Consider the following 13,113-nt stretch of genomic DNA (forward strand, 5'->3'; position numbering starts at 1 on the left):
CACTTCGCTGCTCTGATCAATACCCATCTCTTCCTCGCCTCCTGCCTCTTGAATGTTAAAGCAGGAAATCAAAGGGTGACGTTCCACCTTGAGTGGAAATCAAAGGTGCCTGGCTGCTTTTCAGCCCCGTGCCGCAGGGCAGGCCAGTGCTCAGCAGACGAGAGCCGGCGAAAGAGCAACACAGGACAACACAGTGTGGCAGGGAAAGGTACAGAGCACCCGGCGTTTACAACGGGCCCCATTCAGACCTCAATCAGAGGGATCCAACACCATTCCACCATCTGTTCAGACTACAAATGCAATACTTTCAATACGTTTGTGCGGGAACAAGAGTGGCCCTTTTATTGAATTGTATCATGAAGCGATTTCCTGTCACGCAGCAGTTTTTATTTTTTTGTGTGAAATCAAACTTGTGCCATTACATGCTGCCAAACATCTTATTGTTTGTCTTATTTGTTTACCATCCCAATATGTTTCAACGTTCAAGCAGGTAAATATCTTACTGAATTTTGATGGTGAAACTGTCAAAGAATAATTCCAAACTCCTAACAGTCAGAATTAGAATAGCAACGCTAAAAGACTTGCTGAACATAAACACAAAGTAGATTCTGATCTGTGTCCTCGTGTTCTTGGTGGAACGGTTGAGTCTCCTGACGATGGAGCGAGTGGATTTAAGGAGAGGAATAACTCACTTGAACATGTGACGTTTCTGCAGACAGTAGTGAGCCATCACCTCTTCAGACGGCCACACACCTAAATCAGAGAGAGACCAAGGGAGAGTTAGAGACTCACTTACCAACTGATGGCTATCCGTTTCAGCGACAGATCTTTATTTGCAGGCATTCATAGCATCACTGGTGTGAGAAAGTGCTTTGATGCCAGTGTCTCAACATCAAAACACCGTAATATTGATATAAAAACAATGAGTGTTCGGTGAAACATAATTGGATGCATTGTTTTTTTCCAGTCTGTGTTCATTTGCTTCTCTTGTGGTTTCCACCTTGCCTGTGATCCAAGGCGTCTCTGTCTGTCGGTCCGTCTGTCGATCCTAAATCCTTGCAACACACTCTCTCATTGGGCACAGTGTGTGTTTGTGTGTGTGTGTGTGTGTGTGTGTGTGAGACAGGGGGTCCGGTGGGTGATAATCGCAGCGTGCAGGCCTGTCTGGCTTATCACCTACTGTCAGCCCTTCTCCTTCTACCGTGCATGTAACACACACTAACGCACACACACTTGCATACTTGGTGCTATTTTCCCTTTCTCTCTCGACACACACACACACGTTGGCAGTAGAAGAAGTAAACATTCATTTGAATAAAACTTCAGCTTTTCGCTTCTGGCTTTGAACAAGAAGGTTCGGCTTGGCGCCGTCCGTGTGTGTGTGTGTGTGTGTGTGTGTGCGTTTATATGAAGGAGTTGTTGAGAAAAGGGAATGAGGGGATATAGAATGAGTTGGAGAAAGCGAGCGAGGGAGGGAGACAGAGATAGAAAATGAGCGAGGTAACGAGAGAAAACTGGGGAGGGCGGTAGGGCTAGAGGAGGAGGAGAGAAAAGGTGGTAGTCGATATAATAAGCGGCTTACAGGCGGTCTCTCTTCACCTCATGGGGCAGACATCACTGCTCCCTCACTCTCCCTCTCTGTGTCTATCTCTCTCACCCTCCTTCTCTCTCGCTCGCTCTCTTTCCCCTCGCTCCGGTCCGCCAAGATTAGCTCAAGCAAGCAGGATTTAATAATGCCTATTGATAAAATGTCCAAATATTCCTTTTCCCCATTAGAAAAAAAAACAAACAAGCTTTCTATGTCTTGGCCTGACAGCACACACACACACACACACACACACACACACACACACACATACACACACACACACAAACAGAAATACAATGAGAGCCAGAATAGCTATGCTGTGTGTCTAGAGAGTGTCAAGACATGTAAGGCTTAAATAAGGTGACATTTTAAATTCCATCTGTTATTCCCCTTCAGCCACACGCAAAACTTTACACTGTCAACGTGCAGTACTGCAATGGTTTACTGCCTGTAGTGTAATGCTGGAAACTATCCCAAGATGCGTTGTTTGTTGTTGTGCATCTACATGTTTTCTGGATTTGTATTCTTTGTAATTATAGACATTGAATTCTCCATTCGTACGTGTTTAATGGATACAGCTGTAAACCATCGATGCATTAGTTTGTCTCTCAACCTTTTCAACCAAGGTTTTTGGACAACATTACTGAAATAGGAGTAAATATTATCTTATTATATTACTATTTCAGCGGCAGATTAATAAACATTTGGTGCAAAAGTGAGTATTTACAGCAGCAGAAAGGTGTAATCGATATCGATTGACAAAAAATAACGAGTGAAGTGCTGCAGTAATAATGACAAATGTCACCAAGTGCACCGGTGTGGCCTATTGGTTTTGGTGTTGGTCAAAGGATTTGGTGACAACAAGAAGCCTTAAATAGCCATTGTATTATATATACACCGGAGCATTTTTATTCGCCGTTAATCCTCCAGAATAAGTGCATGTGTGGGGTGTTGTGTGTCTTAAGCTGAAGCCTTAACTCTGACCCCTCCCCTTGTGATTGCATGTTCACATGAGATGTAATGGTGTCCCACGACACACCTTTGCCCTGTAAAATGACACTTTAGCCCCTCCCCTCTACGTCCACAGATGTGTGTCACCACGACACTTGACATCAAGGGCCACCCAAAACATCTTGGGCAGATGAACAGTAGAGGGTGGTAATGCAACGTTAAACTGGTTGTGATCTGCCACTCAACAACACAGGCAGAAGAATGAAAAATAGATCTCTCATCTGCAGCTTCATTTGGTTTTCACTCTGCTGTTGACTCCTCGTGATGTGCACAAGTCATGAGTGGCATCGAATTTGGTCGTGGAGTTGAAGGGGAAGGTTTCAGTGAGAGATTTCGGACAAAGCCGCACTCTAGCATTCTTTCAGACTGTTTCCTTTCAGGATTCAACATCTGTTCAACCAAGAAGCCTGAAGGGCATCTGTGATTATGATATCAGGAGAAATAACACAAGATAGCTGTGTCAACACATCAGTCCAGTACCAACTGCGTAAAGTTCTAAACTGGAGATTTCTCGCCATGTTTTCGTGCCTGCTGAGGGCGTGTTTCAGATTAACTTTCTTCAATACAAAGTTATGTGCCCGTGTGTGTGCACGTGCGTGAGTGTGAACACAAGCAAGTGTGTGAGACGGAGCAAGACAGACAGCTCTAAGTAATAAAGCTTTGTAAAGCATATGTGAATCTGATTGTTAATCCCCAACTCCAATAGCATTAATAGCCCAGGGTGATAGCAACTGTGTGTGTGTGTGTGTGTGTGTGTGTGTGTGTGTCTCCCAGGTCGAGGTGCACTGTAGGAAATGAAGGGATCAGGAGAAGAGAGCAGATTACTCTTCCTGAGGATAATGAAATTATTTCTCACCTTCAATTACTAGATGAGGAAAGGAAGCAGTGTGTGTGTGTGTGTGTGTGTGTGTGTGTGTGTGTGTGTGTGTGTGTGTGTTTATCAGCTTAATATAGTTATCTGTTCCAGGCACTAAACCTTGTCAATGGTGTTACCCCGAACACCATATGTGAAGCTTATTGGTGCTTTGTGCTCGAAGCATAGCTGCTGGGTTGCTCCTGTTCCTTTTAGGAATAACTTAAAACGAGTGTTTTAAAAGGTACCTGTACACCATGTGTGGTGGATTTGCACCTTTGTTGCACATGTGTTTATTTTATATGCGGGGTGATTTGGCAATTCAATTTCATTTGCAAACCTTTATTTTATTTTACAACGGCTTATTTATGCTGCTGTGCCATACAGCTGCACACTCCTCAAAAATAGTCCAATAAGACACACCGATTTCATGTTAAGGACATATGACTTGAAAAGTATTGTGTATTGAAGGTTTTACTACTTAAAAGTGAAAGTGAAAGCAGTTTACTGCCCGTGTGGAATATTCAAATGTAGTAAGGCCTTCTGTGCAGTTTCTACTTTATTGACTTGATTTTTCAATACTCAGATTTAATTTTAAATCTTTACTTTTGTATCTGCCCAACTTGCTAAAGATGTCACTGTTTTCACCATAAACATGCATCTTTTTTCCTGTAGTAGGGTATAATATGTGATGCAGGGTTGAAAACAAACGGCTGAACACAAGGGGAGAGTATTTCATGTAGTCGCATGCTGTCCATGTTTTCATTGATCACGGGCTTGCTGAAAGACCCGCCTCATTCCTGGTATGTTTTATAAACTCAAACAATGTAAACACTACTGGGGGTGGGAGGCCAGCTGAACCAATCAGATTCCTTGGTTGCAGCTACCCATTGAATCGCCTCGTGTGGTCCTAAACCCTGCGCATCCTTGTAACCCGAGGATGAACCTTCGAACTCCACGATTTATGGCAGCGCTAATCTGGTCTCAGTAGCTCTCCGTAATCTCATGCACAGGGATGGAATTATCCATCAACCCCTCCGCTTTCTGCTGCTTATCCAGGTTTGGGCCGCGGCGGCTGCAGGCTACGAAAAGTAACCCGGTCATCAGCGTGCTCCTGCTCTTCCTGAGGGTTCCATGGCCTTTGAATGCCCCGGGATCAGACAGCAAGGATGGAATTAGCTAAAGGTCTATTTCTAATATCTGAAGGATACCTGTTGCTATTCAGGAAGCCTAAAATAACCCAGCTAATAGTACTCGAGACAAGGCTGCTACTCAGTCTTTGGTGTCAAGAATGAATTATACACAGCCGAACACTTTCATTTAAAAGATAAAAGGATCTGCTTATGTGAGTTTGTGCTGAAATCAACACTGATGAAGTGTTTCTCAATGTCTACAACGTTAAAACACTTTTCATGTCCAAATATTCAAATATTCTAAAAGGTGTCTGACAGTCATCACAAAGGTCAGTTTACATACGAGACCAGCCGATGGCCATTGTGTTCGCTTTACAATTTAATGATATAGTACTGATGCCAGATGCTGTATTTACAGTGACACTGGAGGGCTCTGAGATATGAGGTGTTGGTCAGCAGTTTTCCTTCACAAAGCAAGCGATTTCGCTCCGTTTCTTATGTCTTTGGATTGTTTTTCGCCTTTCTTTCATCGGCCTCCGTCAAGTCTCTTGCTGAGGACAGAATGCTGCTGCATAGCGCTATCGAAAGAAAGGATAGGATGAGTAAAGGAGTCAGAGGGGAAGCAGGAAGACGAGAACGAAGAAGGAGATAATCAGAGTGAAGAGGACCGCAAACCTAAAGGAGTGCAGATGTTGAGTGAGGAGGAAGGTGCAGTGAGGAATAGGGAGGGGAGTTACGGAGATAAGGGGAGGAAGGAAAGCAGAGCGGGCGTGAAAAAAAATCAAAAGATGGGGTTCATGAGATGGGCTAAGGAATTGATGGCGGGAGAAGAAAGAAAAGGGGGTCAGAGGGATGAAGATGCAGCGGAGGAAGAGTGGCAATGAGGCAGGGGGAGGAGTTACAAGGAGGAAGAGGTGGAATGGGAAAGAGAGTAATAGGAGGGAGGGGGAGGAGGACGGGAAAGGATGGCAAAAAAATAGACTGTGGAAGGGGAGAGAGATGTGTCAAGATGGGGTTAAGTGGGCCATGATGTTGCTTTGGGCACGCACACACACACACACACACGTCTCTATCACTATTACATACTGATACACACACCTGTCTGTTGGTTTCGTTCTCACACACACACACACACACACACACACACACACACACACACACACACACACACACACACACACACACACACACACACACACACACACACACACACAGTGTCTTTCTCTCCCCTCCGGCCCAGCGTGTCTTCGGGCTCCGTGGCTCTCTGCCGGTGATCCGTCTCCACATTAAGCGAGGCCTCAGATAATTCCTAAGCCTCCTCCATGGCCGATCCAATAAGGGATAAGGCTCTCGGCTGGCCATGATCAACTGACAATCTGTCCTCTCACACGGCTACTTTAGTGGAGGCCCGGGATGAGACAGGGTACACACAGTTCACAAGACCACGGAGCTGAGGTGTGCATGTGATCGAGGGTCAAAGAGAAAGACAGGGATTGAAGAAGATTGTGTACAGCGGTACAAGAGTTTGTGCATTTGGGAGCATGTGTGTTTGCCTACATGGCACTATGAGGCGTTACCACTCGTAGTTGTGGGGTTTTAAACTGACAATAAACAGTGAGATCTCTGTGACAAAACACAATGATACTTGTGAAAATGTGGTACTTTGTAAAAGGCGACACTTTCACCAATTAGACTGTATTTTGAAGTCTGTTTTCCAAATACGTTATCATGCAAAAACACAAATCTACAAGAAGAAATGTTTTGGGAAGAAGATGGGCACACCACAACTAGCGACTGCATTATGCTCTTTAGAAGTACGTTTGACCTCGTACACTATTTTCCTTGTAAATACGACATACTTCAAAAATGTTCTCTTTCTTGTAATTGAAGACTTGTATCCGATAATCTAAATGCCACAAAGATAAAACAGCATGTTTTATACAGATAAGCCACGCAGTATATTCAGCAGGTGCGTACTGCAGTCAGGTGATCAAACACAAGTCAAAAGGGATAAAGAACAAATATCACTGATTTCATTTCCTAGTATTTCAAAAGTGAAACGCTTTGTGGCCTTTGAGGAATGCCATCCCCCACGATGAATCCAATCAGGTCAGCTTTTATAAAAGCGTGAACTATTAATAGCAGTGCGTTAATAATAACAGCAATTATGAAATGATCATTCTGCCTCGCTGGTACGGTGAATGCACGTGCTGTGAATAGGCCGTTTAGATAGCCTCTTCGCCTTTCAGCAGAAGAGCCAGGCGATGTGTGATAAGCATCGACATTCTAGCCAACAGAGTCTGCCTTGGAGACACTCCTGATCCCTTTTTCCATTGGAATAGACTCATTTCAACACATACTCACACAAACACGCACTCGCACACACGCTTGGAGGACTGTGCAGGGCTTCGATAAGCGTGGCCTCTCTCTCTCTCTCTCTCTCTCTCTCTCTGAGTAAACATCGTTTTGGATTAGGCAGAGTATAATGAGAGCAGGGGGCTATCTGCCCACCACGCCTGCATTGTGGCCCCCGCTCCTCTCTGAGGGGGCCGGGACCAATCTTTACTCTGCTATTTATCCCCCTCCTCTGATAGCTTACTTATCTGCTGCAAAATGCCAGGGCTGACTGCCTGTCTAACTGCCCCTATAACTGTCTGCCTGGTTCCACGCCCTTCTGTCTCTCTCTCTGTCATCCTTGCAAAAGCATCAAGACAAACGCAAGGCTATGTCTCATTGTATCTCTCCTCCACCTGCCTGTCAGCGTGTCCGTCTACATGACGGACTCCGTCCCTGAATCTCGCAGAGGGACAGCTCTGCAGTAGCAGTGATATTACAAAAGCAGAGCGATGATATATGCAGAGCAAGCAGGTTGTGGTTGTGTCTGAAATGATCTAAAGGGTGTTTTGGCATCTTATTCATTTGATTATGTATAAATAGAATCACATATGGACAGCCAATGCTTTGTGTTTTTTAGTAATCTAGGTGTATATATTCATTTGATGGTATATTAAAAGCTACCAAGCATGCATTACCGATTGAGTGTGCAGGTTCCTTCATATAATGTCACGTATCAATTAGACCAAGAACTCCCCTCAGTCTTATCTAACACCAACCCGTACAAACCACAACAATGGGTGAGGTCCAGGGGCCTATATTCAATTGTATTTGTATTGCCTAACATCACAAACCTCACAGAGCTTGACAATCAGTACAACAGACAACATCCTCTGTCCTTGGACCGTCGCACCGGAGAAGGAAGACACCTCAGGGAGAGCAGCAGAGGAGGGACTCCTGTCCCAGGATGGACAGAGGGGCAATAGCTGTCATGAACAACGTAATGAGAGGAGCAATAGCCACAGTAGCACTGATAATAACAGAAATAATAATAGAAAAAGTATTACTACAACACAAATGCACACATATTTTTTAGGAAATTGATGAATATATTAATTGAATGTGGTTCAATTAAAGGCAGCAGCAAACAGAAAAGTCTTCAATCTTGATTTAAATGAGCTGAGGGTCTCAGCAGACCTGCAGCTTTCTGGGACTTTGTTCCAGATATGTGGAGCAGAAAAACTGAACGCTGCTTCTCCATGTTTAGTTCTGACTCTGGGAACAGAAAGTAGACCGGTCCCAGACGACCTGAGGGGTCGGGATGGTTCATAAGGTAGCAGCAGGTCAGAGATGTATTTTGGCCCCAAATCATTCAGTGCTTTGTAAACCAACAGCAGGATTTTAAAGTCAATTCTTTGTTGGACAGGAAGCCAGTGCAAAGACCTCAGAACTGGAGTGATGTGATCCACCCTCCTGGTCTTAGTGAGGACTCGAGCTGCAGCGTTCTGAATCAGCTGCAGCTTTCTGACGGACTTTTTACAGAGACCTGTAAACACACCGTTACAGTAGTCCAGTCTGCTGAAGATAAATGCATGGACAAGTTTTTCCAAATCCTGTTGAGACATAAGTCCTCTAATCCTTGATATATTCTTCAGGTGATAGTAGGCTGATTTTGTAATTGTCTTGATATGGCTGTTCAGGTTGAGGTCTGAATCCATAACTACACCTAGATTTCTGGCTTGGTTTGTGGGTTTTAACATCAGTGACTGAAGCTGAGCGGTGATTTTCAATTGTTCGTCATTGGTACCAAAAACAATTACTTCTGTTTTATCTCTGTTTAAGCAAAGGAACAAAAGTAGAGAAGTGAGGGTCACAGGAGGAGAGTCAAACAAAGTATGGAGGAAAGAAATAGAAGAAGGGGGTGAGAGAGACACAACAGCGCAGAATTACAGAGAGGAGGAACGATCGAATGAGAGGGGAGGGAATGAGATGTGGGGAGAGACAGGAGGAGGCAGGAACAACAAAGAGGGAGTTTGACATGTGGCTAATAGACATATCAGCACTGAGGTGTGGGGTTTAGCTGGCAGACGAGAGCTTTGCAGAGCTTCATTCATTGATTAGCATACGGAGAGTGGCATGGGGCCGTGTGACAACCCCAGATTACGCTACACACACACACACACACATACACACACGATGTAGATTGCCACAGATTGCATCTCTCCCCTTCCTTGGAGAAAGGCAAGGATGTCAAATTACAGGGTGTCACCTGCTCCAAGCTATCTACTTTCTTGAATGTTAATGTACATAAACAATTAGGACAGGGGAACGAGAAAGAGGGAGGAATGGGGGTGATTGAAGGAGAGAGCGATGGAGAGCAGGGATTGAAGGAGAGGGAGGAAAAGAGTTGGAGAAATAAAGGAGAGACGGGGGCGGTGAAAGTGGGCAGGAGTCGGTGTAGAGAGTGGTGAAGGCAGAAAATGAGAAAAGGGTGCAGGGAGGACAGGAAGAGGACAGCTGACATTAAAACGACTGATGAGAGGTTTTCGTTTCTTGGCTCATGAGAAAAAGAATAAAACAATATGAGAAAGCGTGACAGCTGCTGCGGAGCCCCTCCCTGCCTTCAACCTGTGGTGTTCCTTCTGAAAAAACCCAGAAGCATCCAGGAGCAGTGATGTAACCAGCTGATCATTTGATTGATTTCAATTTGACTTCCTTTATTTTTATACTGTGAATGAATGAAAACTGTTGCACTCTTGTTTTACCGTCAGCATCCTGCGAGTGTGAGATTTGATGATACTTAAGATGGAAATTTAAACCGACTAGCCATTTTAATACAAGTGTCACCCTATTTGACATCAAAAGCACCAGTTGGTTGAAGAAAAATTGGCACCTTTGGTTGGCTTCGCTTTAAAAAAGCACTTCTCAAACAAGACCCATCTCCAAATAAATGAGATGGTGGAAGGCGGGGACAGCGTACCGGCTGTGTTCTCCAAGTAAGCCTCAGACTTCCCCTGCTGCGTTTGCTTTATTATACGCATGTACAATGCGTACCAAACTATGTTAAATTGTAGTTTCTTCATCTCTCATTTGCTCACCCACGTTATTCCCTTTTTACTTGTCTGGGAGCCTGTTATGTAAATGTCAATTAAATGTCAATTACATTGAATTTAATTCCCATCTGCAAATGAAACAAGAACAGTGAGAGTGTGTTATGATACACACACATATAATAATAAAGACACTCACTGTCTGCATTCATATTATAACTGCTGACCCCTTGGTATTGCTTATTGAACCATGAGCATCAGATAAATGCTGACTTAAACACTTCTACTCAGATCAGAGGAAAAGGGAAATGATTCCAATGATGTGCTTTGGGATGCGCAAGTATCACCGTATCAGTAACAATCCACTTTTAAGCCGACCGGGGCTGGAACCGTTGACTCGATTCATCTTTCTTCAATGCAATGTGAGAAAATAGTTTGAGCAGTTAGTGAGCTGTGCTGTCTTTAGATCAGTCAGTCACACTAAACAGTCACACACGTTTAGAAAAACAGTTCAGACAAACAGAAAAACAGACAAAAAGTGTCTGGCCCTCTGACGCTGTCATTATACTTAGAAAAGACTGAGTGGACATGATAGCAAAAAAACTCTACCATGAGTCAGTATGATGTTTGTGCATGGGGGGGGTTGTTTTGGGTGAAAACATGTCTGCCCTTGAGTGTGTTTGTACTTCCGTGGGCACATCGGTGTAGCAGTGAGTTATCAAAATTCAAAGAGGAAGTGACGGGGGGGGGACACAGAACTCACATCCACTACGAGAGGCTCCAGAAGTCTGCCCAACAACTGCACTGATGCCTGAAACATTAGACCCAGATTCCCTATCTCGGTGAAGAGGGGCTGAGGGGAGACGAGAGGGAGATGGGGGACGACATAATATAGAGGGGAGGTTATAGGGAGCACGGGTTGGGGGGGGGGGGGGGGGGGGGGGGGGGGTCATCTGTTTTGGATACAAAGACAGTTCTTTGACAAATCCACTCAATGTCAGAAAAATAGCGAAAAATGTCCCAAACTATTTTGTCTTGAAATTGCTCGTTATGTTTGATCAACAGCACAAAAACTCAAAAATATTCAGTTTACTGAAACATAACACGAGAAAGAGCAGCAAATCCTCTCGACGGAGAAGCTAGAAACAGAACATGTTTGGCATATGGCTGGATTAATCCACGATACTCTTATTCACTCCACCCTCGCTCTGAGCACAACCCCTTTGAAGCAGTCTGGATGTGGTATTGATGACGGATTGATGGGTGAAGGCTGATCGACGGTTCTGTGAGACTGTTCGTGTGACTGGAGGAAGAGGAGAGTGCTCCGGGTGGCTACAGCAGCAAAGGCCGCTGCTGTGATCACAAATGAGCAAAAATGATTAAAAAAAGTCAGCTTGTTGCATTATAACCTCTTGTGGAACACAGTCACAGTGTACGCTGTGCTGATCCACTTGAATGATTGGCTGCCTGCAGGGTCACGCCAGCCCCTGATTGGCCACTTAGTTTCACGCTCCAACCAACATCAAGCTGGCTGATTTAAATTTCCTACGGACATATTTGGTGGCTTGAATGTTCAGTTGAGCAGCTGCTTCGCTTGTTTGCTGAAACCTTTATCACGTTTTGTTACGTTCAGTCTACTTTCGTGAAGTCGTATTGTGAAAGCAACCATGCAGCTGATATTATGTACATATTCTGTTGCATTGAATTACACATGAAATTGCTGTATATATGTGAAAAAGAAAGACCATTTGAATTATTAATTTGCAATTAATTCAGCCACTGGATGCACGGCCTTGGCTGCTTGATTTAGAACTAAATAGCCATGTTGACTTTGACTTAGTTTGTCCCCTCGCTGGTCCCAGACCAGCCAAGAATATTAAGCAACATTGGTTTTGACAAGAATGACAAGGCACGGTACCATGTGTGACTTGATGGCGAGTAAATTGAAATGTTTTCAAACTCAAAAAAGAAGATGCTGGACTCCTGAGCAAAGACCGTGTGGAGGGCAGGGGGACAGCAGTTTATGAGAAGGTGAGAGCCGGATAGAGAGAAGGTTAATGCGGAGGACGGGCGTGAGTTTGTGGGCTCAAGTATAGGTGATGCTGATTGGGAGGAGTGGTGGTGGTGGCAGGGTGTTCATTTGGGAGGTTCAGAAGGGGAAGGAGACCCCCGGGGCCCTCTGTCGCTCTGTCTCTCTCTCTCAACCGAAATAAACTGCAGTGCGACACACTCGTCAAGAGAGGCCAGCAAGTGCGTGCACGTGCGATACAGAAGCGCCCGTGTGTGTTTCTGACTGAGTGTTTGTGCTTCCGTGTGCGCGGGGCGAGTTCACATGCGTGTGGCGGGCTGCCTGGAGGCTCCCTGTGTGCAGGCGTTTCATTGGAGAGGCAGATGAGCGGGGCAGATATCCCGGGGCGGCCTGGCAGTGGCCAGAGCTTTATCTGAGCTGAAATGATTTTAGCACTCCGTTTTGGAGCACTAACCCATGAGCAATGTCACCCCCTCCTCCTCCTCCTCCTCCTTCTCCCTATCCTTCCTTCCTTCCTTCTTTCTCTGTCACTTTGTCATGTTCTCCTCTACACTGCTACTTATTCTCTCAGCTCATCTCTCCTGTCTCTTTCTATCTCTGGCTGGCTACTGGCTACAGATTAGGGTGAAAGAGTGGACGGGAAAAAGAGAGAGAATGACGGCAAAAAATACTTTATTATTTGAAAAATCAGTTCTCTATTATTATTTAGTTTTTTATGTTTGTATGTTTGTTTATGTTTATTCTGCCTTTTGCAGTTTAATTGATGAAGTGTGATTTTGAAATAGCTATCATTAGTATTTTAAATACACTGATATCATTTATCGGGCAGATTCCAACGCAAAAAGTTGGATCGGATATCATTGACGATGGGCCAATCTCGTTAATTCAATGCTATGTTTAAATACTATATTGATTATATGCTGGGATCCTAATTCCTGTTTACATTTTGACCAATTTATTGCTGCATTAAAAGGGCTTACATTTGAATTGTAATTCCTTTTCATTTTAAAGATGGTTTCCTGTTGCTGGTGTACGGTTTATTCGTTAAATAATATATAACAATTCAGTTCATTTATACCTATATATTCGTTACATTATGTTTTACCGAGTTAGGA

General features: G+C 44.3%; 1 protein-coding gene across 1 annotated transcript in view; it reads right to left on the minus strand.

Moving 5' to 3' along the window:
* camkmt (calmodulin-lysine N-methyltransferase) overlaps positions 1-13,113 on the minus strand; it is a 94,206-nt gene that overhangs the window by 29,343 nt on the left and 51,750 nt on the right. The window contains exon 4 of the mRNA XM_079279922.1: positions 693-753. Coding sequence (XP_079136048.1) covers positions 693-753 — 61 coding nt within the window. The remainder of the gene's footprint in view (positions 1-692; positions 754-13,113) is intronic.

The sequence above is a fragment of the Melanostigma gelatinosum genome (genome assembly GCF_949748355.1).
Source record: "Melanostigma gelatinosum genome assembly, chromosome: 12".
In the NCBI taxonomy this organism is placed as follows: Eukaryota; Metazoa; Chordata; class Actinopteri; order Perciformes; family Zoarcidae; genus Melanostigma; species Melanostigma gelatinosum.